This window comes from Lepus europaeus, chromosome 5 (assembly GCF_033115175.1).
Source record: "Lepus europaeus isolate LE1 chromosome 5, mLepTim1.pri, whole genome shotgun sequence".
NCBI lineage: Eukaryota > Metazoa > Chordata > Mammalia > Lagomorpha > Leporidae > Lepus > Lepus europaeus.
In genome coordinates this window covers 56,647,138-56,674,246 of record NC_084831.1, presented here as the reverse complement: position 1 = coordinate 56,674,246, position 27,109 = coordinate 56,647,138, and the positions used below count along the sequence as shown (strand labels likewise).

At 39.0% G+C, this 27,109-nt stretch overlaps 1 protein-coding gene across 2 annotated transcripts in view; it reads right to left on the bottom strand.

Moving 5' to 3' along the window:
- Positions 1-27,109, bottom strand: part of RAVER2 (ribonucleoprotein, PTB binding 2) — an 87,405-nt gene that overhangs the window by 5,820 nt on the left and 54,476 nt on the right. Inside the window, exons 6-11 of one of the 2 annotated variants that reach the window (XM_062191479.1) lie at positions 26,404-26,486; positions 22,220-22,285; positions 21,951-22,062; positions 18,488-18,705; positions 9,252-9,363; positions 7,807-7,943 (exon numbers count right to left, since the gene is read on the bottom strand). In XM_062191479.1, coding sequence (XP_062047463.1) covers positions 7,807-7,943; positions 9,252-9,363; positions 18,488-18,705; positions 21,951-22,062; positions 22,220-22,285; positions 26,404-26,486 — 728 coding nt within the window. The remainder of the gene's footprint in view (positions 1-7,806; positions 7,944-9,251; positions 9,364-18,487; positions 18,706-21,950; positions 22,063-22,219; positions 22,286-26,403; positions 26,487-27,109) is intronic. The other variant, XM_062191481.1, reaches the window with a different exon arrangement.

Here is a 27,109-nt window from a genome sequence, read left to right as displayed (position 1 = left end):
TCAGAACTTCAGCGGAGCCCACTCCTGCTGTAGAACAATGCCACTATATCTCCTTGGTCACTATTTCAAACCTTCCCTCCCTCAAACTTCCAACAATTAAACCCTTTTTATCTACATTCTGAACTGATGACTTACTTTCTACTTCAATGAGAAAACAAAATTAAAGCCCTGACATGCACAGGGACCAACCCCTGGTCCCTTTATTGCCCATTTACTTGGTGAAGTCATCCAATATATAGTAACTTACAGGAATACAATGGTTCTCTAATGTGTACCTCTGTTCGTACCCTCCCTCTACCTCCAGACTTGCATAATGAACACCAACAGCGTAACATCTCTACTTAGGCATTTTAAAAGTATATTCAAAACTGAATCCCTACTCTTACTCTCTAAAACTTGCTCCACTCAGTCTTACCAATGACAATCCTATTTCTCTAGGCTAAAAACCTTAGACTCTTGTCTCCTCTCAAGCTCAGTATATCCTATTGAATCTACCTTCCAAAAGTGTCTTAAAAACCAGCCACTTCACACTACCTTCAATTCTTCTAGCCTGATTCAAGTTAGCAACATTTTTACTTGGATTATACTCAACACTTTAACAGATCTTGCTACATTTTACATTTATTGTTTAAGGTGACAGCCAGAGGTGTCCTGTTAAACTGTAAGTAGAGTCTATTATCCCTCTACTCAAAATATTCCACTAATTTTTTACCTTAAAACATCTAAAGTCTTTGTCTCTGCCTACTACTTTTCCCACCTCAATGCAATTTCATCTGCTTTAAGCATATTTTTGCTTCAGTGTATTTAACTTCCTGTTTTCACTCCCCAGAATGCATTTTACACAGACGTTTATTTGGCACACTCCCTAAACTTCTGGTCCTTGCCCAAGAAACAATTTCAAAACAAGCCCTTCCTTGGTATATTTAAAGTATAAAGCCTTCTTGTTGGGCATCCATCCTGATTTATATTCTCTCTGGAGCTAGCACTATTCATTTTACTTACTTTTTTTCTTTATTTCCTACTTCCCCATGAAGGTAATTTACATTATAATAAGGATTTTTATCTATTTTGTTCACTGCCATATCCCTACTGCCGAGGGCAGTACCTGTCACATAGTAGGCATTCAATAAAAACTGGTGGAATAAATACTTTTCAAGGACTATTTTTGAAGCATGCACTCCAGTTCCTTCAGCCAGTACTACAGAACTGGCCATCCTTATCTGATCAGTACTTGCTTGGAAAAGCAAAGATTGTTGTGCTTATTTCTTCAGCACTTGCACTCTCTTGGTAGAACTTAAAATTGCCTCTTTTTCACTGCTGTATGCCAAATTCAAACTTTTGTACTGACTTACTAGGAAATCCATTCTCTATCCATGCAAGTTGCTACTTTTTAAATTTTTTAATCACATTTTCTTTCATATACTAAAGCAAATATTTCTATCTTCCTATAAATGTAGACTAACTTTTGTTTATCCTACGTACTGCCAAGTGAAAGCAGAAAGAGAATGTCACAATTTTATTTTTTGGCTGCCAAAGTCTAACACTTAACATGTATCTCAAGTTCAATTTTTAAGCCCGGGACAATTAAATTGGGAATGAATTTTAAATTCTCATTTTATGAATTTGGAAAGTGGAATTTTAAATACCCCTCAGGGAGATTCCTTTAGGATAAGTTAATGTCCATGGTGAATTCTGTGAGGCTCGTCTGCTACCAGTATAACTAAAGATATCTATCATTGTTACTCCTCTGAAAAGATATAATCAGTTATCATGCAGTCCTCTAAATACAAAATAAAACTTGTTTTTTAAAAATTCTGTGGCTACTTAGGACTCCTTAGTCTCATCTTTACCTTTAGCACCACTTCACCTTTTATGTATTGTCTCTTTAAGTAAAGTTAGGTGGTTGGAGAACCTAAAATTAACAACTGCACTAGTTCCTCTGAAATCTCAAATTCCTAGTGTTATCTCTCCCTGCCTCTCTCAAGATTCATTTGAAAGGCAGAACAGCAAAGAGATGGAGGAGACAGACACATCTTCCATCTGCTGGTTCACTCCCCAAATACCTGCAATAGATGAGGCCATGTCAGGCTAAAACCAGGATCTCTACCTGGGTTTCCTACATAGGTGGCAAGAGCTAGACTACTTGAGCTATCATCAGCTGCCTCCCAGGTGCATGAGCAGGAAGCTGAATTGGAAGTGGGGCAGCCAGGACTTGAGCCAAGCAGTAGCTTGAAAGTTACCACAGTAACTTTCCTGCTGGTAACTGTTTTCTTATAGCCTTGAGTGCAGCTTTTAGATTCCACACCTTTAGAAATGAATTGTCTTTTCTACATTGAACATTTCCTTATAAAAAAAAAAAAGTTTCAATTTGTGAGATGATATATGCAATAAATATCTCCCTCATATATACATGCATTGATGTTTTCAATTTTCATATTCATTTCTGCCTATCAACTACATGTCTTTCCTCATGAATAATGGTAAGTCCTACCTTTGGACTGAATGAATCATCTCCCAAAACATGTTATCTTGCCATTAAAAAAAAAAAAACAAAAAACTAATCGCCTCATAAGTTCCAGTGGTCACACCATTGTGTGAATATACCTTCAATTTAAGTATGCTGAAACACTTACTAAAGATTAAGCACATTATTGCTTCTTGGCCTTTTGGCTAAGATCAAGTGTAAAGATTAAGCACATTAAAATCCTCTGAAAAACTAGACTAATATGTCAGAATAGCAATTCAAAACTGTCTTCATATTTCCATATATGGATTTTTTTCACTGGTATTTTGAATATTTAAAAGACCAATCTGGCTTCTAATCATGATTTAAGGTAATTTTTAATGTTTCTGAAAAACCTGCTTTAATTCTGGTTTTTTACCAAAATCAGTTTTTCAAAAGTACTTCCAGGTTATCATTAGGGTTAACATGAAGATAACCTGTGTTCCCACAAGCACTGTTTAAGTAGGTTTAGACTTAAACAAATAGCTGATATGGTTAGCTGTCACAAGATTCTGATCTATCATGGTCCAAACCAGAATCTACACAATACTCATTCATTGCATAATGTAAACTTTGACAAGCCTGTCTGTATTAATTAGCCACAAGGTGGCAGCATTAGGCTCTGTAGTATGAACTGACCAAGATCTTTTAGGCCTTTTTGTTCCCTTTTTATTTCTCTTCTCCACACCACCTCATCAGATATTCTGTGGTTGATTCCTTGGGATAGACAGTTTCCCGGCAGGAAAAATCCTTTTAACCATGATAACCTAAAATTACAACATGCAAGGAGATAGTACTGCTATTCAGCATACCAGATGACTGCCAGATAGCAAATCAAAGTATCAAAATCACAATAAAAAGCCAAAATCACAATTTAAATGGTCATATCAAACAGCTGAAATGCCTCTTAAATTATTCCTTACATTATTAAAACTATTTGCTATAGCAAATTAAAAAGTATTTATTTTGATCTATTTTACTACTTTACTAAAGGGGGAAGAGAAGGGAATGTTTTTGAGATTAGATGTTAGATTTAGGTGTTTAATATTTAGATTCAAAGGCTTTTCTGAACCATGTGACAGAAAAACTAACTTATCTCTAGCTCCAGAATCTAAAATTTCTAAAATTTATAAAAATTAAGATGATTATATAGCTAACTATAATATTATCATTGCTAGAGTATTATTAGGAAATTTTTAATAACTATATTTATTATGTTTTCTCAATCATAGTTCAAATATTTAAGGCATGCAGTTTGGGAGAGAACTGGTAACTGCACTCAATGGCAATTCTAGTTAATTACCTAGAGAAAAGAGAGGGGTAGCACATTTAAAGGTCATTTGTAATTAGATCTATATCTGAAATGATAGGTACTTTCAGCATCTCTAAAATGCTGACCTCCACTTGATGGAGAGAAGGCTTGTTTTTGTTTTTTTGTTTTAAACAACCTAGAGTCTAACATTTGTTGACACTCACAGGATTGTCTATCACCACAGTGTCACTTCAAAAAGAAATCCTGTACCTGTTAAGAGTCATTTCTGAACTTCCATTTCCTTTAGCTCCCAGTGACCACAATCTACTTTTACTTTTCTATGCATCTGTCTATCCTGGAAATCCCATACAAATGCAATCATTAAGTCTGTGACCTTTCTCACTTATTTCATTTAGAATATTATTTTCAAGGTTCATCTATGTTAAAGCATGGGTCAACATTTCATTCTTTCATATGGCTGAAAAATGTTTTATTCACTTCGGTTATTACCTTTACTATTTTTTTTCTTATTTGACAGGTAGAGTTATAGACAGTGAAAGAGAGACAGAAAGGTCTTCCTTCCGTTGATTCACTTCCCAAATGGCCGCCACTGCACCAATCCAAAGCCAGGAGCTTCCTCCTGGTCTCCCATGCCAGTGCAGGGTCCAAGAACTTGGACCATCCTCCACTGCCTTCCTGGGCCACAGCAGAGAGATGGACTGGAAGAGGAGCAACCGGGACTAGAACCCAGTGCCCATAATGGGATGCCGGCACCGCAGGTGGAGGATTAACGAAGTGAGCCACGGAGTCGGCCCCCACCTTGTTTTACTATTATGAATAATGCTGCTCCAAAAATTCGTGTACAATTTTGTGTGTGGGCATCTTGTCAATTCTCTTGGTTATGTAACTAGGAATAAAATTCCCGAGTAAAGGTAATTCTAACTCATATTTTAACATTTTAAGGAACTGCTAGACTGTTTTCCAAAGCAGCTGCACCAGAGATGTGTAAGGATTCCACTTTTTCCACATTCCCACATACACTTGGTTCATTTTTCTTTATTCTGAGAAACAGAAGAGAGAATGATCTAAATTGCCCATATGCCAAGTTTCTTGACTGTTATGCCTGTTCAAATCTGCTGCTATGCTCTAGCAAATTTTTCAATTTATTGTATTTTTTAAATCCAGAATTTCTACTTGATTTAAAAAAAATTTTTTTTTTTAAATTTTTTGACAGGCAGAGTGGACAGAGAAAGAGAGAGAGAGACAGAGGGAAAGGTCTTCCTTTGCCATTGGTTCACCCTCCAATGGCCGCTGACGCGGCCAATGGCAGCTGACGCGCTGTGGCCAGCACACCGCGCTGATCCGATGGCAGGAGCCAGGTGCTTCTCCTGGTCTCCCATGTGGGTGCAGGGCCCAAGCACTTGGGCCATCCTCCACTGCACTCCCGGGCCACAGCAGAGAGCTGGCCTGGAAGAGGGGCAAGCGGGACAGAATCCGGTGCCCCGACCGGGACTAGAACCCGGTGTGCCGGAGCTGCAAGGTGGAGGATTAGCCTAGTGAGCCGCGGCACCAGCCTACTTGATTTTTTAAAAAAAGATTTTATTTATTTGAGAGGCTGAGACAGACAGAAATGTCTTTCATCCACTGGTTCACTCCCCAAATGGCCACAATAGCTGGAGCTGGGCTGATCCGTAGCCAGGAGCTTCCTCCTGGTCTCCCATTTGGGTGCAAGACCATTTTGGGCCATCTTCCACTGCTTTCCTAGGCCATAAACAGAGAGCTGAATTGGAAGAGGAGCAGCAAGGACACGAACCAATGCCCATATGGGATGTCAGCACCACAGGTAGAGGCCACAGCACCAGCCACTTGATTATTATTTTTTTTATATATATTTTTTTACTTGACAGGTAGAGTTATAGACAGTGAGAGAAAGAAAGAGTCAGAGAGAAAGGTCTTCCTTTGCCGTTGGTTCACCCTCCAATGGCCGCCGCGGTAGGCGCATCTCGCTGATCCGAAGCCAGGAGCCAGGTTCTTTTCCTGGTCTCCCATGCGGGTGCAGGGCCCAAGGATTTGGGCCATCCTCCACTGCCTTCCTGGGCCATAGCAGAGAGCTGGCCTGGAAGAGGGGCAACCGGGATAGAATCTGGCGCCCCAACCGGGACTAGAACCCGGTGTGCCGGCGCCGCAAGGCGGAGGATTAGCCTGTTAAGCCACGGCGCCGGCCAAATTCTCTGAATATATTTTAAACCTTTGCTTATAAATCTTGTTAATGGAAAAATTTTAAAACCTTATTCTCAAATAATTTGCTATTATAAATAAATTTTTAAATACAATTTTTTTATGTTGCCCTTGTACTTCATGAGCTTGCAAAAGTTTCATTTCTATTAATAATTGATTTTTCAGAAACTTAAGGGCACTCTCTGGCCGGCGCTGCGGCTCAATAGGCTAATCCTCTGCCTGCAGTGCCAGCACACTGGGTTCTAGTCCCGGTCGCTCCTCTTCCTATCCAGCTCTCTGCTGTGGCCCAGGAAGGCAGTGGAGGATGGCCCAGGTCCTTGGGCCCTGCACTGGAATGGGAAACCAGGAGGAAGCACCGCCTGGTGACATTTCTGTCTCTCTCTGTCACTGTCCACTCTGCCTGTTTAAAAAAAAAAAAAAACAACCACCCAGGGGAAAAAAAATGCACTATTAATACTAACACCTGGGTGTATTTTTTTTTTTGGGGGGGGGGGGACAGGCAGAGTTAGTTACTAAAAATCAGATAGTGCATACATGATACAGACTGAGTATCCACAATCCAAAAATCTTAAATCCAAAACCAAACTTTCTGAGCACCCAAATGATACTACGGTGGAAAATACCACATCCTCAAACTTTGCTTCATGAACAAAATCACTAAAAATATTGCAAAGGCCGGCGCTATGGCTCACTTGGCTAATCCTCTGCCTGCAGTGCCAGCACCCCGGGTTCTAGTCCCGGTTGGGGCTGCGGGTACTAGTCCCAGCTGCTCCTCTTCCAGTCTAGCTCTCTGATGTGGCCCGGGAGGGCAGTGCAGGATGGCCCAAGTGCTTGGGTCCTGCACCCGCATGAGAGATTGGGAGGAAGTACCCGGCTCCTGGCTTCACATCGGCGCAGTGCCAGCCATGGTGGCCATTAGGGGAGCGAACCAACGGAAGGAAGACCTTTCTGTCTCTCTCTCACTGTCTGTAACTCTCTGTCTCTCTCACTGTCTAACTCTGCCTGTCAAAAAAATATATATATTGTATAAAATTACCTTAAGGCTATGTGTATAAGAAATACAGATTTGATGTTTCATTTTATTTATATTTGTAACTATTCCAAAATGTGGAAGAAATTCTGATATCCAAACACTTTCTGGTCCCAAGCATTTGGATAAAGGATACTTAATCTGTATATATAAGTTTAAATCAACAAGAATAAGCTGAAGGAGAAAAAAACTAAAGCAAAATTGATGTATCTAAGTAATGACATAGTGTATCTTTCAAATGTAATAGTTTTATGTTAGAATAGTAGTGCCTAGAAATGTGATCATTCTATATCAATAAACATGGTAAAGAACACATAGAGTTCTTGGGTTTCCTGGGCCTACAAGGTGTAAACCAGAGGACAGCATACTCTTTTTGTAAGAGCCAGAGATTAAATACTGAATCTTACAGGTCTCATAGTCTGTTTTAACCACTCAATTCTATTTCATTGTAGCATGAGAGTACCATAGAAAACATAAATGAATGGTCATGGCTATGTTTCAATTTAATTTTATTTACAAATACAGGTAGTGGGCTGGATTTGATCTGTGGGCTGCAGTCTGCCAACCACTACTGTAAAAGCTGAGAGGTAGTTATGAAATGCAAAATGATACTAAAAGTCTTTTGAACACATGCTGAAAATTCAAATGGTTAGCAAGAAACACCATAAGGATCACAGCCACTTTACATTCCTATGCTTACAAGAAACACAATTTCAAATTCAGTGAACTCCATAATAATTGAACCAATGTTTTATGTATCATCAGAACCAGAGAATCACTTACGTGTGCATAATCACCATAAGGTGGAGAGTAAGAAACACACTTGTCCAAGCCATGTTGTGATTCACTTCCCTGAGAGATTGCATCCAGAATGTTGCTTGCAATTCCAGTCTTACGCAGAGTGGTTTTATTTGCAAGGGCTACAGGTAAAATCAACATTTAGTTTACTCAGCTTGTATTTTATAAATTATAAACAGAGTACAAAACTCAATAGCAGAACATGGTTCCCAAACACAACACAAATCTTAGTTTGCTAATATATGTATATATTTACTTTCCCCAAGGGAAATTATGCGTAGCATATGATATTATTTCATTCATTTGAAACAACTCAAAATGAAAGTCTGCTTTCTGGTAACTAATTTTCACCAAACATCTTTAAAAGTATATATGTAATCTTTGAAACAAGGGGTACAAAATGTGAAACATGCATTTTGTTGATGCAAGTTATTACTATTAATTTTAGACCAGATCAATATATAATAGTACATTACCATTATATATATTTTTCTAAAAAATGAAAGGTGTATTAGAAACATTTCGATTTTATTTCTCACTTAAAAAAACTACAAATTAATGTCTGAGTTCAAGATGGTATTTCATAGAGGAAGTAACGTAAAAGGAAGTTTATCTTTTTGAGTAAATCTTCTTCTAAGAGGTAACAGTTTAGAATTACTTTCCCAGGTTTGCTTTTTATGCACTTAGTCAAACATGTGCATAAAAACATGTAGGTATAGCTGTAAATAAACACAAACTGAATCACTTTATGCATATTTACTTTTTCTACTTAAAATTATGCCTTGGAGATAATTTCATATAATCTATATGTAGATAGAAATCTTTCAATTAAATATAGTTGCATAATATTTCATTTTATAATGAACTATTTAACCACCTTCAATGATAAATATTAAGATATTTTCCAGTTTTTCTCTACTAACAATGAATGTTGTAATGATTATCTTTGTGCCTAGGGCACACATTTGTGATTTTTTTCCCCCTAAAACTGAACGAATAGTTGATTTATACTAACTGAAGGACTGAGTGAAAAAAAAGAATTCTGTATCTTTAGATTTGTTGCTCATACATTTTTGGAGCTCATACATTTTGGATACATTACTGAAATTTTTAAACCTCTAATTTGAAAAAAGGAAGCTGTTGTAAAGCATTATCACACTGACAAATAATTGCTTTCCTCACATTATTTTCAACTATGACTCAATAAAACTTCAATAAACTGATTATATTCTTAATAAAAACAGTATATAAAAAAGGCTTTCCTCAACACACTGTCTTAATTTTAAGTGTTTTTCCCATTTTAATGGGGGTCATGATATAGGGCTTACTATGGTCAACAGGTAATATTTGCTTCCATTAAGTTTAAAATTAAACTCATTATAGTAAGTACACATAAAACTCCAAAATATTAATACTGAACCCTCACTTACATGATAAGCATACACTGGGCAACACGCTTGCCAAATTCAAATATGGATTTTTACTGAGCCGGATTTCTTTTGGTGGTTCTCCCAGGAGGGAAGTCTGATTCTTTGAGGCAGCCTATTTATCAAAACAAAAGAAGTGCTTACTAAGAGGTAAAAGAAAATAAAAATGCATAAAGAGACATATTTCGGTTCCAACAAGTCTAGTGTGATAACAATTTATGGAACTTAATATATATATGGTTTTTTTTTTTTTTTTTTTTTTGACAGGCAGAGTGGACAGTGAGAGAGAAAGGTCTTCCTTTGCCGTTGGTTCACCCTCCAATGGCTGCCGCGGCTAGCGCACTGCGGCCGGCGCACCGCGCTGTTCCGATGGCAGGAGCCAGGTGCTTCTCCTGGTCTCCCATGGGGTGCAGGGCCCAAGCACTTGGGCCATCCTCCACTGCACTCCCGGGCCACAGCAGACAGCTGGCCTGGAAGAGGGGCAACCGGGACAGAATCCGGCGCCCTGACCGGGACTAGAAGCCGGCGTGCCGGCGCCGCTAGGCGGAGGATTAGCCTGTTGAGCCACGGTGCCGGCCCAATGGAACTTAATTTTTGATGATATAAACTTATGTGAACAATAGTGTTAATCACATTTTCTTGCTATTATTTTTTCAGTTAGTTTTTTTTTTTTTTAAAGACTATTTATGTGAAAGGCAGATACAGAGAAAGAGTGATGTTCCATCTTCTAGTTCACTCCCCAAAATTCCTGTAACAGCAGAGGCTGGACCCAGCAAAAGTCACAAGCCAGGAACTTCATCCAAGTCTCCTATATAGGTTGCAAGGACTCAAGTACTTGAACCCATCACCTGCTGCCCTTTAGGCACATGAGCAGGGAGCAGGACAGGAAGCAAAGTAGCTAGGATGTGAATCAGTTACTCTGATATGGAATACAAGTCCCAGCAGCATCTTAGCTCGCTGCACCACATCTGCCTCTCAGTTTTTCTATTCTAGAACCACAGAACTTCAGAACTGAAAGAGAATTAAAGGTCATGCAAAATCTTCTCACATGAGCCATGACAGAACTCTTCACCAGAATAAACAAATTTCATATCTCATTTCCAAAAATACTATCAACATTTAAAATTTTTTATTAAAATTGTTTTTATTTTGTCCTATATGACTTCAATAAGATGATAAAAACAAAACTTACTTACCTCAGGTACTAAAAATAATGCCAAACAAAATAAGTAGACTTAGCAAACACCAACTTCACATTTTCACAATAATGCTAAATATTCACATTTCTTAAAAATACACTGTCAGAACACTTTTATATGACCAGCTAAATGTGGAATTTCCCAATATTTCCTCAACCAGTTAAAAAAAAAATCACAGTATAGATTGTTCAGTATATTTTTCTGAGTTTTCTGTAAATATTTCACTCTCTGATGATGGAGATTTCAAAGACATAATTCACGTTAAGTAAAGCCAGTAGCTTTGTTTTCATTTTAAACGTTTTCCTTTTGTCCCCTGACCAGAATGAAGAAAGTATAATCACAAGGGCTTATTTCTATGTTTATGAACCACAGTTCCTTACATTTTTTCCTTAGCTACCTAAAACAGGTTGAGCACAATCAAATCCAAAATTCAAAATGCTTAGAAATTTGAAAGCACCAACATGATGTCCAATTAGAATTTGCTACATCATGAACCCGTTTCATGTGCAAAATCATTAAAAATATTATAAAAAAATTAACTTCAGGCTATGCATATGAGGTATATGAAATATAAATGAATGTTGTATTTAGACTTGGATCCTATCCCCAAGACACCTCACCTATATTATAAATGTTCCAAAAACCCCAAAATGTTTGAAATCCGAAATACTTCTAATCCCAAGAATTTTAGTTAAGTCATACTATATCATTGTATTTGGACACAAGATCTTCCACATCTTCATAAGCCCCCAAGAAGTCATATATATGATAGGTAGATCACTGATATAGATGTATTCACTCAATATATATATTTTTAAAGATTACCTTCAGAAGATCTTCAATTAGAGTCACAACTGATTTCTCATCAGAAACGCTACAGGGTAGGAGAATGGAAACATACTCCAAGTCTTAAAAGAAAAAAACTATCAACACAGAATACTGTAACTCTGCAAAGTTCTCATTAAAGACTTTCCACAACAGAATTTCCAAGAATTTGTCATCACTTGTCAAGCATTACAAATGATGCTTAAGGATGTGCTACACATGGAAACACAGCAACACAGTCATCATTATGAAAAAATGTGAAGGCAAGAAATCTAGTAAAAGTACAAAGGAAATCCAAACAATCAAAAGGAATATTTACAGAAAAATGACAGGGCCAAGTTATTACTTATCAATAGTAACCTTGAAGGGCTGGCCTTGTAGCATAGCATATTGGACCACAGGTCTGAGTCCTGGCTGCTGCTCCACTTCAGATCCAACTCTATGCTAATGTTTCTGAGAAAAGCAGCAGATGATTGCCCAAGTATATTGGCCTCTGTCACCCACATGGGAGACCTGGAAGCTCTTGGCTTCAGCCTGGCTCAGGACTGACTATGCCGCCATCTGGGGAATGAACCAGTAGATGGAAGATCTCTCTCTCTTGTTTCTCCTCCTCTCTAGCTCTTACAAAACAAAGCAAAAAAAAAAAAAAAAAATCTTTAAAAAAAATCTTGAATGTAAATTGCCTAAATTCTCCAATTAAAAGATAGATATCAAATAGATTAAAAAACAAGATCTATTTGCTGCCTCCAAGAAACACACTTCAACAACAAAGATACAGAATTAAAGTTAAGAGATAGAAAAGATATTTGATGCCAATGGAAAGCAAAAATCAGCAGGTGTAGCCATCCCACTATCAGACAAAACAGACTTTAACACACAAAACCTGTTGAGACAAAAAAGGGCATTATGTAATGATTAAGGTATCAATTTAATAGGAAGATGTGATTATAATAAATGTATATGCACCTAATTAAGGGTGCCAAGCTATGTTAAAGGAGCCTAAAGGGAGACAGATTTCAATACCATAATAATGGGGGACTTCAACATCCCACTTTCAGCAATGGACACATGAACACAACAGAAAATCAAGAAACAGAGCAAATCTACACTATGAACCAAATGAAGTGAACTAATATCTATAGAACATTTCTACAGATAGTATATCTGCAAATTACACATTCTTTCATCAGTGCATGGAACTTTCTCTAGGATAGACCATATTGCGAAGCCATAAATTATGCAAGTCTCAATAAATTGAAAAAAACTGAAATCATACTATGTATCTTTTCTGACCACAATGGAATGAAGCTGGAAAGTGAAACTCCCAGAGCCCTTGTTGTGGCTTAGCAGGTAAAGAGCCCACTGCCTGCAAAACCGACATCCCATATGGGCACCAGTTAGAGATCTGGCTGCTCCATTTCCTATCCAGCTCCCAGCTAATGTGCCTGGGAAAGCAGCAGAGGATAGCCCAAGTGCTTGGGTCCCTGCACCCACATGGTAGACCAAGAAGCTGCTCCTGGCTTCAGCCTGGACCAGCCCAAGCTGTTGCAGCCATTTGGAGAGTGAAGCAGTGGATGGAGACCTCTTTTTCTGTAAATTTGCCTTTCAAATAAAAATAAATAAATCTTTAAAAAGAAAAAACATATACCCCAGATAACATGCAAACACATGGAGACTGAACAACATGCTCCTGAATGAACAATGGGTCACAGAGGAAATCAAAAATTCATGGAAACAAATGAAGACGACAACACAACATATCAAAACCTAAAGGATGGGGAATAAGCAATGGCATAGTGGGTTAAGCTGCCACCTGCAGCACCAGCATCCCATATAGACAACCAGTTCCAGACCTAGCTGCTCAACCTCCAATCCAGCTTCCCGCTAATGTGCCTGGGAAAACAGTAGAAGATGACCCAAGAACTTGAGCCTCTGCACCCATGTGGGACATCTGAAAAAAGCTCCTGACTCTTGGCTGTGGCCTGGCCCAGTCTCAGCCATTGTAGCTATTTGAGCAAACAGTTAGCAGATGGAAGATTTCTGTCTCTGTCTGTATCTCACTCTCACACTGTCTTTTCCTCTGTGTAACTGACTTTCAACTTAATCAATCAATCTCACACCCCCCCCCCAAAAAAAAACCCATTACATAAACTGCTAACAAAAGAATACAGCACAAGGGACAATGAGAAGACTCAATGATGAAATGCATACCGAAAAGTCAGAAAACAAAAAAGTCTCATTGTTTTAAGATACTCAGATTAATGAAGTTATATTCACAATGGGAGTTCTCAACTCTGGTTATACATGAGAATAATTTATAAAGTTAAAAAAAGTATAGAATTTCCCTACAACATAAAAGCCTAGGACTACATGGATTCACAAGGAAATTCTCCCAAACATCTAAAAAGAAACTAATACCAATCCTTTTCAAAGTCTCCCATACCAAAAATAAGAGGAAGGAACACTACCTCATTCTATGAGGGCAGTATTGCTCTGGTATCAAAGATAACTACAAGAAAATTACAGACCAATATACCTTATGACTGTAATGCAAAAATTCTCAACAAAACACTAGCAAACTGAATTCAGTAGAGTAAGAGGATTACACAATGTGACCAAGTAGAATTTATTCCTAGAACGTAAAAGTGGTTCAACAGGGTCCAATGTTGTGGTGTAGTGAGTTAATCTGCCACTTGCAACACTGGTATCCCATATTGTATACCATGTTGGGGTCCTGGTACTCTACTTCTGATCCACCTCCTTGCTAATGTGCCTAAGAAGGCAGTGGAAGATGGTCCAAGTACTTGGACCCTGCTATCCATATGGAAGACTAGAATGTAGTTCTTTGCTCCTGGCTTTGGCCAGACCCATCCTGGCTGTTCTGGCCACCTGGGAAGTAAACCAATAGATTGAAGAGCTTGCTCATGCTTACGTTCTTGTCACTCTGCCTTTCATATGTATTTAAAAAAAAAAAATCAACCAATGAGGGCAGCGCTGTGGCAAAGGAGATAAAACCACCGGCTGCAGTGTCGGCATCCCATATGGGCGCCGGTTCCAGTCCTGACTTCTCCACTTCCAATCCAGCTCTCTGCTATGGCCTGGGAAAGCAGTACAAGATAGCCCAAGTCCTTGGGCCCCTACAGCCATGTGGGAGATCTAGAAGAAGCTCCTATCTTCTGACTTCAGATCCACACAGATCCAGCCATTGCAGCCATCTGGGGAATGAATCAGTGATGAAAGACCTTTCTCTCTTTCTCACTGCAACTCTGGCTTTCAAATTAATTTAAAAAAAAAAAAAGTTATAGCTGCTATGAAAAATACTTTAGTAGTCTCTCAAATAATTAAACATAGACTTACTGTATAATCCAACAAATCTACCCCTGGGTATATAGCCAAAAGAACTAAGAGCAAGGAATCAGACATTTGTATACCAAGACTTATAACTGGATTATTCACATTGGTCAAAAGGTAGAAATCCCCCAAATGTCCATGAACGGATAAGCAAATTTTAATTATTCTCTTTGTCCCTCTCTCTCACAGAAACACATACACAAACATGAATATTTAGTTTAAAAAATAAATTCTGGGCTCGGCGCCATGGCGCAGTAGGTTAATCCTCCGCCTGTGGCGCCGGCAGCCCATATGGGTGCCGGTTCTAGTCCTGGCTGCCCATGTTCCAATCCAGCTCTTTGCTATGGCCTGGGAAAGCAGTAGTAGATGGCCTGGGTCCTTGGGCCCCTACACCCACATGGGAAACTGGGAAGAAGCTCCTGGCTCCTGGCTTCAGATCGGCGCAGCTCTGGCCATTGTGGCCATTTGGGGAGTGAACCAATGGCAGAAAGACCTCTCTCTCTGTCTCTTCCTCACACTGTCTGCAACTCTCTCAAATAAATAAATAACATTTTTTAAAAAATGAAAAAAAAAATTCTGATACAAGCTACAAAGGATGAACCTTGAAAATATTAGGCTGAGTGAAATAAGCCAGACACAAAATGACAAATATTCTGGCACTTTACTTCTATGAGGTACCTACAATAATCAAATTCATAAAAGCAGCAGGCAGAAACAGTATAAGCTGATCTTCTGGAGACAGACAGCAATAATAGTTGCACAACAATGCCAAAGCACATACATATTTATTATATCCTATATTTTAAAATGGGGTGAATATTTGGTACAGCAGTCAAGACTGTACTTGGATACCAGCACCCCATTTCAGAGTACCTATGTTTGAGTCCTAATCCAATCAGAAGTGGGATCAGGACCCACTTTCAATTCTAGCTTCCTGCTAATATGCACCCTGAGAGGCAGCAGGTGTCAGCCCAAGAAGTTTGGTCCATGACACCTGCCCCATCATGGGAGACCTGGATAGTTCCAGGCTTGTGGCTTCTACCTGGCCCAACCTTGGCTATTGAACCAGCACAATGAAGACTATCTGTGTCTGTCTATCTATGCGCCTTTTAAATAAATGAAAAAAAAATTTAATAGCTAAAATGGACAACTTTATGTTATGTATATTACCCAAGTATACACAAACAAAAAACCACAGACCTCATTTAGAGTCCAATCCCCACTCTCCCTTTTTAATTCAAGGTGATTCTAGACACAAAAACCCAGAGTCAGGAATCACTGTTAGGTGCAGCAATCTGGACTAGCAGTTAAGATACTACCTAGGATATCCAGGTCCCACATCCCAGAGCCTGGATTCAGCTTCTGGCTTTGGCTCCTGATTCCAATTTCCTGCTAATGCAGACCCTGAAAGGCAATGGTGATGGCTCCAATGGTTGGGGCTCCTGCCACCCAAGTGAGACATTTGGGTTGAGTTCTAGGCTCCTGCATTCAGCCTGGCCTAGCCACAGCTACTGTAGGCATTTGGGGAGTAAACCAGTGGATAGGAGTACACTTATATTCACTCATTCTCTCTTTAAAAAAAAAAAAAAAAAAAGAGACCACTAATCATACACAAAACAGTATAAAAGATGTAGTTCTAGAAAAAAAAAATCTCAAAGTTAAACCAATTATCTAGCAAACTACAAATTTGGAGAACTGGAAAACATTTTGAGTTTATCTTGGCTATTGCGGCCATTTGGGAAGTAAATCAGCAGATGAAAGGTCTCTTACTCTTTCTCTGCCATTCTTTCAAATACATAAATCTTATCTATCAGAGAAATATAAAATGCCAAGAATTGCATGAATATTTTTAAAAATACATCATCTGGTCAGTCATCCCTTTCTAGGTTCCATACATCCATTTCCCCAGTTCTTCGTAAGTCATTTTCCAGACTCTGCCCTGTTCTGGTTGTCATCCTCCCAACAGACCCTTGTTTACCTATTATGTAAATTGTCTCAAGTCCAGTTTTTTCTAAAATCTCTGGAACTTTCAATGAATTACAGATGGCAAAAAGATACAGAGTATGTATATATGAGTTCTGTTTAATTTTCCTTGACGACCCAAGCAACTGATATTGGAGATAACCTTAAAAAACTTTATTCTATAATCTCTTTAGCTTTCTCAATGGACAATTATTGGATGTTCTATCTATACCTCCTCTGTGACTATGTGATATCAAAACCTCTTAAAAACTAAGTATTAGTGACCTAAAACTTGAATACAACTAATTACATGAATAATTTTCCTTATATCGCTAAATTTTACAGCACTTACAAACTAAAGAGTATTTGAGGGTATGAATAAAATCAGATGAACCTTATTGTATCTATTTATATGACATTCACAAATAAGCCAATAAAATAACTGGATCTAAACTTCCAGAATTAAGAGAGACCAGATTCTCCTGAAAAGACCAGTTTAATAACTTACTTAAAATTGACTCTGCCTTTAAATGTCAAAATACTTCACATAGGTATAGAACATACACATAAAATAGGAAGAGTATTTTAAAAAACAGCATTATTGTTTATACAGAAAACCTCATAACTATCACCACAAAACTTGATGTGTAGTATTGATACTACTAAGCTTTTCCAAAATGCAAAATTTTGCATTTAAGCTAGCTTATATTTTATTTTTAAGATACCAAGTATTTTTGGGAGGGCTGGCACAGTGGTGCAGCGGGTTAACGCCCTGGCCTGAAGCGCCGGCATCTCATATGGCGCTGGTTCTAGTCCCAGCTGCTCCTCTTCCATTCCAGCTCTCTGTTACGGCCTAGGAAAGCAACAGAAGATGGCCCACGTCCTTGGGCCCCTGCACCCACATGGGAGACCCAGAAGAAGCTCCTGGCTCCTTAGAGGTGTAGCTCCGGCTGTTGTGGCCAATTGGGGAGGGAACCAACGGATGGAAGACCCCTCTCTCTCTGTCTCTGCCTCTCCTCTCTGTGTAACTCTGACTTTGAAATGAAAAAAAAATTACCAAGTAGTTTTGGAAGTCATGCATACTGCAAATGATTCAGCAAAAATTCATATTCCACTATTTTTAACAGATATAAAAATGCATATTATACAAATTACAACTATTATACTTAGCAACTGGCAAACAATTAAGCATATTACCAAATGTTAACTGGCATATGTATCAAAAGCTGAATTTTTTTATTTGCTTATTTGTAACAGCATTTTTAAAGATTGCTGTTTTCTTCAACCTTGAGACATAAATGTAAACTATTAAAAAAATTTGACAAACCAATTACCTAATTTATAATCCATATTTATATACTGTTAAAGTATATTAACTTCCTTTCAAGCTTAGAAGTAGTTGATAGTTTTATGAAACTTTATACCAACTGTAAAATAATTACAAATTAAAGCACTATTAGTAAAATTGAACACATAATTAAAAAGGAATATACAGGAGCTGGCACTGTGGCACACTGGGTAAAGCAACTGCCTGCAGTGCCGGCATCCCATGCGGGTACTGGTTCAAGTCCCAGCTGTTCCACTTCCAATCCAGCTCTCTGCAATGTCCTGAGAAAGCAGTGGAGGGTGGCCCAAATCCTTGAGCCCCTGCATCTGAGCAGGAGACCCGGAAGAAGCTCCCAGCTCCTGATCGACCCAGCTCTGGCCGTTGGGGCCATTAGGGCCATTTGGGGAGTGAACCAGCATATGAAAGACTTCAATCTCTCTCTGCAACTCTGCCTTTCAAAGAAATAAATAGATCTTTAAAATAAAAAAAGGAATATATATATTCATATACATAAAAAAACAGGTAAGCATACAATTTAATATATGAACCCTCTCAAACACACACAATTTTCTTACCTCTGAATTTATCTCTGTGCCTTGTGTCTGACTTTGCTGTTTCTGGTGTCCTGCCACCAAGCCTCCAGTAGTGGGGTTTGGATAGTTTTGAGATCCAGAGAAATTTCCTTCTGTAATTCCCACAGTGGCTGAGTGTTTCTCTTGAGTACTACCATGCCCAGGCCCAGCATGTCCACCAATGTGCTGATTTGGAAAGGATGGTAACATTCCCATTCTACCTGTTATTAGAGTTCAATCAGATTAGATGATGTAGTGAACCGTAAAATGCAAAAAGCTTTTGGTTAGATAAGATTCAAATTAGTGCTCTTGATTTTGTTATGGGCAAAATATGAAGAAATCTATTTTGTACCTATTAGAGAACAGTTAAATTCAGAAAAGAGAGGTCAGAAGTTATAGAGTACAGAGATTCCTTTATAAAAATAGTAATGATGCTCTTCTTACTGTTAATAATTTCTGTAATAAACTCAATTATATTTATACTTTAAAACGCATATATTGATTAGATTAAAAGCTGAGTGCAGAATGTGTGTGCTTTTTGGCATTTAAGTTCTATTCATATTTAAACAGAATAATTAAAATTATTAAGTTTAAAAGTTCTCTAGGAGCACGCCTTCCAGCACAGCAGGTTAAGCCACTGCTTGGGACAATAGCATCCCATATTGGAGTGACAGCTGAGTCCCAGCTACTCTGCTTCTAACATAGATTCCTGCTAAAGTCCCTAGAAAGCAACAAATGATGGATCAAGAAAGTATGTGAGTTCCTGCAACCCACATGGGAGACCCATTTAGTTCCTGGTTCTTGGCTTCAGACTCGCCCAGATGGAAGATCTCTGTGTCTGTGTGTATGTTTGAAATAAATAAATAAACCTTTCATAAAGTTTGATTAAATCCAACAGTAAATTTGGTTAGCAGCTTAAACTTGCTAATGAGTCAATTATATAACCCTTTTCAACGAAATCAGCCTACACATAAGACTTCGTTTATACCTACAGAACTGGCTGTTAAACATTAGCACATCATTGTTACTTTTCTTTTTAATTTGTGCTTGTGAATAGATAAGTACCAAATTTGAAATAAAAGTTTCATGTTTTTATTTACAGAAATAAGAAATTCTGGGAGAAATCAAAAAGTTTTAATAGAGAAACCTGGAACCACTCCACTTTGTAAATGTCAATAGGCTGAGGCCAATGCTGTAGCACAACATGTTAAGACACTGCCTGTGACACTGCCACACCTATACTGGAGCACTTGTTCGAGTCTTGGCTGTTCCACTTAAGATGCAAGCTTCTTGCTAATGTGCCTGGGAAAGCAGAGGAAGATGGACCAAGTACCTGGGACCCTGCCATCTACCCAGAAGACCAGGACAGACTTCTGGGCTCCAGGCTTTAGTCTAGACCAGCCCTGGCCATTGGTGCCATTTGGAGAGTGAACCAGATGAAAGATCTCTATTTCTGTCTTCCTCCCTGTCACTCTGTTTTCAAATAAATAAAATCTTTTTTGTTGTTGTTGTTGACAGGCAGAGTTAGATAGTGAGAGAGAGACAGAGAGAAAGGTCTTCCTTTTTCCATTGGTTCAATCCCCTAATGGCTGCCATGGCTGGCGCTGGGCCGATCTGAAGCCAGGAGCCGGGTGCTTCCTCCCGTTCTCCCATGTGGGTGCAGGCACCCAAACACTTGGGCCATCTTCCACTGCCCTCCTGGGCCACAGCAGAGAGCTGGACTGGAAGAGGAGCAGCTGGGACTAGTACCTGCCGCCCCAACCGGGACTAGAACCTGGGGTGCCAGCCCCGCAGGCAGAAGATCAGCCAACTGAGCCACGGCACCGGCCAAATAAATAAAAGCTTCTAAAAAATAAAATAGGAGCCAGCATTGTGGTGCAGTTGGTTAACTGCTGCTGTGACACCAGCATCCCATGTAAGCGCAGGTTTCAGTCTTGGCTGCTCCACTTCCAATCCAGCTCCCCTATTACTGCGCCTGAGAAATCAGTGAAATATGGCCCAAGTACTTGGGCCACTGTTACCCATGTGGGAGACCTAGAAGGTCCAGGCTCTTGGCTTCAGTGTGGGCCATCTTGGGAGAGAACCAAGAAAGAGATCTCTTCATTCCTCTGTCTCCCCCTCTCTTTCTGTAACTCTGCCTTTAAAATAAATGTTAAAAAACAAAAACAGGCCAGCGCCAGCACACCAGGTTCTAGTCCCAGTTGGGGCACCGAATTCTATCCCAGTTGCCCTTCTTCCAAGCCAGCTCTCTGCTATGGCCTGGGAAGGCAGTGGAGGATGGCCCAAGTCCTTGGGCCCTGCACCCGCATGGGAGACCAGGAGAAGCACCTGGCTCCTGGCTTCAGATCAGCGAGATGCACCGGCCGCAGCAGCCATTGGAGGGTGAACCAACGGCAAAAAGGAAGAGCTTTCTCTCTGTCTCTCTCTCTCACTATACACTCAGCCTGTCCAAAAAAAAACAACAACAAAACAAAAACAAAAAAAAAAAAAACAAAAAAACAAAACAAAACAAAAAAAACCTGTATACCATAAAAAAAATCAACAAGACAAAATTAAATGAAAAGAGTTAATTTTGATGAATACTTTAAATCAAATTTACATTTTACAAATTCACTATACATACTTCCTAAACCTCTTTTAATATTAAACATTTGGAGATGGATAGTTTGTTTCTCCTATCTTTTAGTGATGTATTTACTTGGACACTAAATTTTCAATGTTTTTAATGTAGCATATGCTAAAGCAAATAGCTTATTACTTAATCCAACATGAGTTATAATCACATAAGCTTTTAGTCAAAGAAAACTGAATTCTGGAAGAGGACATCACACCATAAAAATTCCTTCACTGACTTAATTTACAAACACTAGAAATTCCTTTTATAAAAGCAAAGGGATTTTTATCCATGCAAAAATTAAATGCATACTTATATAACATGCTGTCAACCCAGTGGGCAGCATGTCAATCTCAAATGGATCTATGTCTTTACCTCATATTGCTGTGAACCTGCATAAAATATTAAAGCATATCCAACAGGGAAAGTCTTATTTTGGCATGGTAGCAAGTCTATCAGTAAACTATCAATATTAAAAAATAAAACAGCCAAGAGAGGTATTGATATTTTAAATGATTGAATAAAACCCAAATGTGACCTTCCTAATAAGGGTAGGAATATTTTTTCTGGCAAAGGCCATTTGGATATTTATAACATCATTCACAGGCCATATGAAATTATCAACATATAATTAACCTGCTAAGGATTTATTACAATTCAAGTCCACCTAGGGGTCCTTTGGCAGGGACCAGTGGTTGCCATGGCAGGACCAGAAAAAATGATTCTGAAGGCCTTACACAGCCCTCAGGCAATACCCTACCCACCCATGCCGTAAAGTATCATACAGGTAAGCTATCTTTAAATCTTGAACTTCACTGTTTACTGACTTTTCAGTAAATACACATTATTTACTTTTATGTGCTTCACCAGGATGTCCCAATTCCGTTTTCAATGGACGTGATGACCCTCTCCCTAATGCGTTCTGAAGTACCATAGGTGGGGCTTCTCCAAGTAAACCAGGTTTCTACAAATAAAGAAAAGATAGTAAAACTGTTGCTCATAGCAGAAGATATAACCTAATTCACAGGCTGCACATATGAAAATTCACAAACAATCTGATTAACAGCCCGATTCTAGGAGGAGAAAACTGATTTTGGAAGAAAAAAGAGCACTGTAGTTACCTTATTAATATGGATATTCTCAAACTTCATAAACTGTTGCTGTGTCATTGGTACATGAGAAAGATTCTGAAGGAATAAATTAGAAGTATTACCTATAACTGAGCCCTGTGAAAATGATAAAGTATTAACCCATCATCCTATAAATAGGACACCTGCAAAAACTTAAATTAAGCAATAAATATACTACCTATGGTAACTTTGAAAGAAATACTGTTTTTAAAGTTTTTTTTTTTTTTGAGGATAAAGGACTACAGGATTTGAAAATACTTTTAAATTCATGAAAATGGCATAGACTTCATCAGAAAAGTTACTTTTACTGACTATTCAATGAAACAAAACATTATGTATGGAACTAGTATGTAATACAAGAAATGCATTCATAAAGTAATTTCTGGGGTCGGTGCTGTGGTGCAGCACATTAACACTCTGGAGTTAAGTGCCAGCATCCCATACGACACCAGTTTGAGACCCGTCTACTCCACTTCCGATCCAGCTCTCTGCTATGGCCTAGGAAAGCAGTAGAAGATGGCCCAAGTCCTTGGGTCGCTGCACCCACATCGGAGACCCAGAAGAAGCTCCTGGCTTTGGATCAGCGCAACTCTGGCCATTGTGGCCAATTGGAAAGTGAACCATCAGACTGAAGACTTCTCTCTCTCTCTCTCTCTCTCTCTGCCTCTGCCTCTCCTCCCTCTCTGTAACTCTTTCAAATAAAAAATAAATCAATCTTAAAAATTAGGCAGCCATTTTATTTTGAGGAATGCACTGTATTTCAAATGATCAATGTTAAAAAAAAAAAATAGATGTCCTACCCTAAATGGTTGCTATGCCGGCAAGCTGCGCCGATTTGAAGCCAGGAGCCAGGTGCTTCCTCATGGTCTCCCATGCGGGTGCAGGGCCCAAGCACCTGGGCCATTCTCCACTGCCTTCCTGGGCCACAGCAGAGAGCTGGATTGGAAGAGGAGCAACCGGGACTAGACCCCAGTGCCCAATGGGATGCTGGCACTGCAGGCGGAGGATTAACCAAGTGAGCCACGGCGCCGGCCCCCAAATACTCCATTTCTATTTGAGGTGTAAAAAAATGGTTTTAGCTTTTGTTCAAATAACTGATATATGTATCGGAAATGTATGGGCTATTTACAAATTTGAGAACAAATTCAAGAATGGTCTCATAAATGTATTGGGTTTCAAAAGAGACATCTGTTTAACAAACCTAAAACAATGCACTAAGAAATCATCAGGAGCAAGATAGTACTCCTAAACCTACCACTGTTCAAGATGGTAACAGATTTGACATGAGAAGGTATATTAGTCTCAAACAACAAGAATCACAATGTCAAAACAAGCCATGTCCTTAAAAACAACACATTGGGGTGGTACTATGGCGTAGCAGGTAAAACCGCCATCTGCGGTGCCCGCATCCCACATGGGTGCGAGTTTGAGTCCTGGCTGCTCCACTTCCAGTCCAGCTTTCTGCTATGACCTGGGAGAGCAGAAGATGGCCCAAGTCCTTGGGAACCTGCAATTGCATGGGAGACCCAGAAGAAGCTCCTGGCTCCTGATCAGCGCAGCTCCAGACATTGCGGCCATCTGGGGAGTGAACTAGCAGATGGAAGACTCTCTCTGTAACTATGCCGTTTAAATAAATGAATAAATCTTTTTAAAAAATCATCTAAAATGTAATACAACCCTTTGTTTGAGGTGTTTTGCTCCTTTCCAACAAAATTAGTGAACAAGTCATGAAAATTGCTTCTTTGGATACTGTACAATGTATGAAAGGATATATATATTTGTGCAGTATCCTGTAAGAAGGCTTACATATGTAAAAGATACCATATTGTCCCAGTGTCCCATTTATAGGACAATCTATATTTTTATTCTTAATGATTATAATAAGGAATACAAAAACTCCTGATTATGATTTCTAAACTATTTCAATTTACCTGTGTTAATTTCATTGCAATATTGGCAGAACTGAAAACTTGGGGCTTAACAGATCAAGTTAGCTTAATTTTAAATTACTTGTATAATAATCATTAATGGTCACCTCTCCAGGTGACTTGAGTAAAAGCTACACCTTCTTAATATAATATCCCACTTTCCAACTTCAGGCAATGTTAATTAATTCTTTTGATAAAACACAAGAGGTGACCACGTGGTTATAAAACTAATCCACTTCCTTTGTCCTTCCCTCTCTCACTCTGTTCAAGCTTTAATGACAATGACATTATATGCATTCATTTGATCGATCCAAGATCTACTGGGCACTTTCTAAGTGACAGGCATTGTGCTACACAGTGAGAATAGAACAGTTTAATATGCCCTCAGGGACCTTATAGTCCTCTGAGGAAGAGAAACACCCAATGGGAAAACCTAAGTAACTACAAATGTTAATTACTTGAAAGAAAATTACAAGGAGCTATGATAACAAATTGTGGAGGAATTTGATTTAGACTAGAAGATTCAACGACTGTTTCTCTAAGGAACTCTTGTGTTAAGATTGAAGGCTGGACAGAACTAACTATGGAAAGGTGGGGGATTATGTGGTATTGAGGTGGGGGGCACATTCCTGGAAGAGGCAACAGGAGCAAACACTTAAGGAGAACAAGGTTTTTCAAAGACCAATGGTAGGCAACTGTAGCAGGACAGCGGTGTGCAACAAGCATGAAAGGCAGAGGAACCATGTGTACAAACATTAAAAGTAAAATTAAACATTCTGACCTTTCTCCTAAAACAAAGAGAATATGACCAATCTCTGAAATCTTCCTCTCATATCACTATCAGTTACTGTAATTAATTATTTGTTTCTTTTCCCTATTGGCTGAGATTCTCTATAAAAGACATTATGAATGTTCTGTAAATTACTAGCACATACATGTTATCAATTCTCAATAAAAGATGTTGAGTAAATGAATAAAAATCCTATAATATAACAAGTCCTATGTTAGCTTTTTAAAATTAAAAAATAAAAATGAGCCTTTTTTTTCCCTCAAAATTCTAGATTTAGGACCACACATTGGATTTATTCACTCTACAAGTGTCTACAATATATTTTTATTTGTAATTAGAATTCTATACTCTTAAAAAATCTGCAATTTTATCTAAAATATTATGGTTATTTACATACATCAATATAGATGTTGAATATCTGAAAATAGCAAGAAAAAACTCTTTATGTAAATGTATGAAATTTCATAACACTGAATAAACTTTAAGAATTAACAGGCATTTGTTTCTTCCTATGAATTCTTCAAGATGAGATAGGAAGCCTTGTTTCGAACTACTGACTAATTATGTGGCACAGTGGATAAACGCCCTGGCCTGAAGGGCCGGCATCCCATATGGGAGCCGGGTCTAGTACTGGTTGCTCCTCTTCTGATCCAGCTCTCTCCTGTGGCCTGGGAAAGCAGTAGAGGATGGCCCAAATGCTTGGGCCCCTGCACCCACAAGGGAGACCCAGAAGCTCCTGGCTCCTGATCGGCACAGCTCCGGCCGTTGTGGCCATCTGGGGATTGAACCAATGGATGGAAGACCTGTCTCTCTCAGTCTCTAACTCATCTTTCAAATAAATAAAATAAATCTTAAAAAAAAAAAAAAAAAAGGCTGGCCGGCGCCACGGCTCACTAGGCTAATCCTCCGCCTTGCGGCGCCGGCACACCGGGTTCTAGTCCTGGTCGGGGCACCGATCCTGTCCCGGTTGCCCCTCTTCCAGGCCAGCTCTCTGCTGTGGCCAGGGAGTACAGTGGAGGATGGCCCAAGTCCTTGGGCCCTGCACCCCATGGGAGACCAGGAGAAGCACCTGGCTCCTGCCATCAGATCAGCTCGGTGCGCTGGCCGCAGCGCGCTACCGCGGTGGTCATTGGTGGGTGAACCAACGGCAAAAGGAAGAGCTTTCTCTCTGTCTCTCTCTCACTGTCCACTCTGCCTGGCAAAAAAAAAAAAAAAGGCTATTACTGACAGTGCTTCATAAAAAAAAAAAAAGAACATAATTCATAGTTCTTTCCTTCTTATGCTTTGGTTTGCCTAACTGATCTGATATAGTCATTAACTTCTAACTTTATATAGCCATATTTATTATTATGGATTATCTGTAATATACTCAGTTAATTTCTTGAGAACTTTAAGTGTTAAGAAAAAAGTATTCAATCTAAATTTTGATGCTTCAATACTCCATGTTATTTACAAACCTGATGTGCTTTATTCAATTGTAAGAGTGCTGAAGAGACAGAGGGATTCATCAAAGGTGGCAAGTTGTGTGGTGCTCCAAGACCTTCAATGGGAAAGCAAAAATTAAACGTTATAAGTTACAGGGAATTTAAAATAAAAAAAATAAGCTCCAAAAGAGTAAATGAATAGTTCTTTAAACTTTTAACAAGCTGCTTAGAAGTCCAAGGATAAACTGACCTTGTCATTGGTAAAAAGAGACTCCTTGTGACTCAACCATGGAATGTGTTTTCAAATTCCAACATCTTCTGCCATAATTGTAAAACACCAACTACTCTAGTAGTAAAACAACTCTAGCACTCAGTGCAACAAAAATAATTCCATCTTTCAATAAGTATAGTGCTAACAGAACTCATTTGCTTTAAACTTTTTATTTATTTATTTATTTTTAGGTGTTTGGGAAATTTTATCAGGACAGGGGGAAGGGGATAAGATACAACTCTTGTCCTTTAAAAGCTTACATAAGAGGCTGGCGCTGTGGCATAGCGGGTAAAGCTGTCACCTGCAGTGCCAGTATTCCATATGGGCACCAGTTCAAGTCCCAGCTGCTCTACTTCCAATCCAGCTCTGCTATGGCCTGGGAAAGCAGTGGAAGATGGCCCAAGTCCTTGGGCCCCTGCACCCACATAGGAGACTCAGAAGAAGCTTCTGGCTCCTGGCTTTGCATCA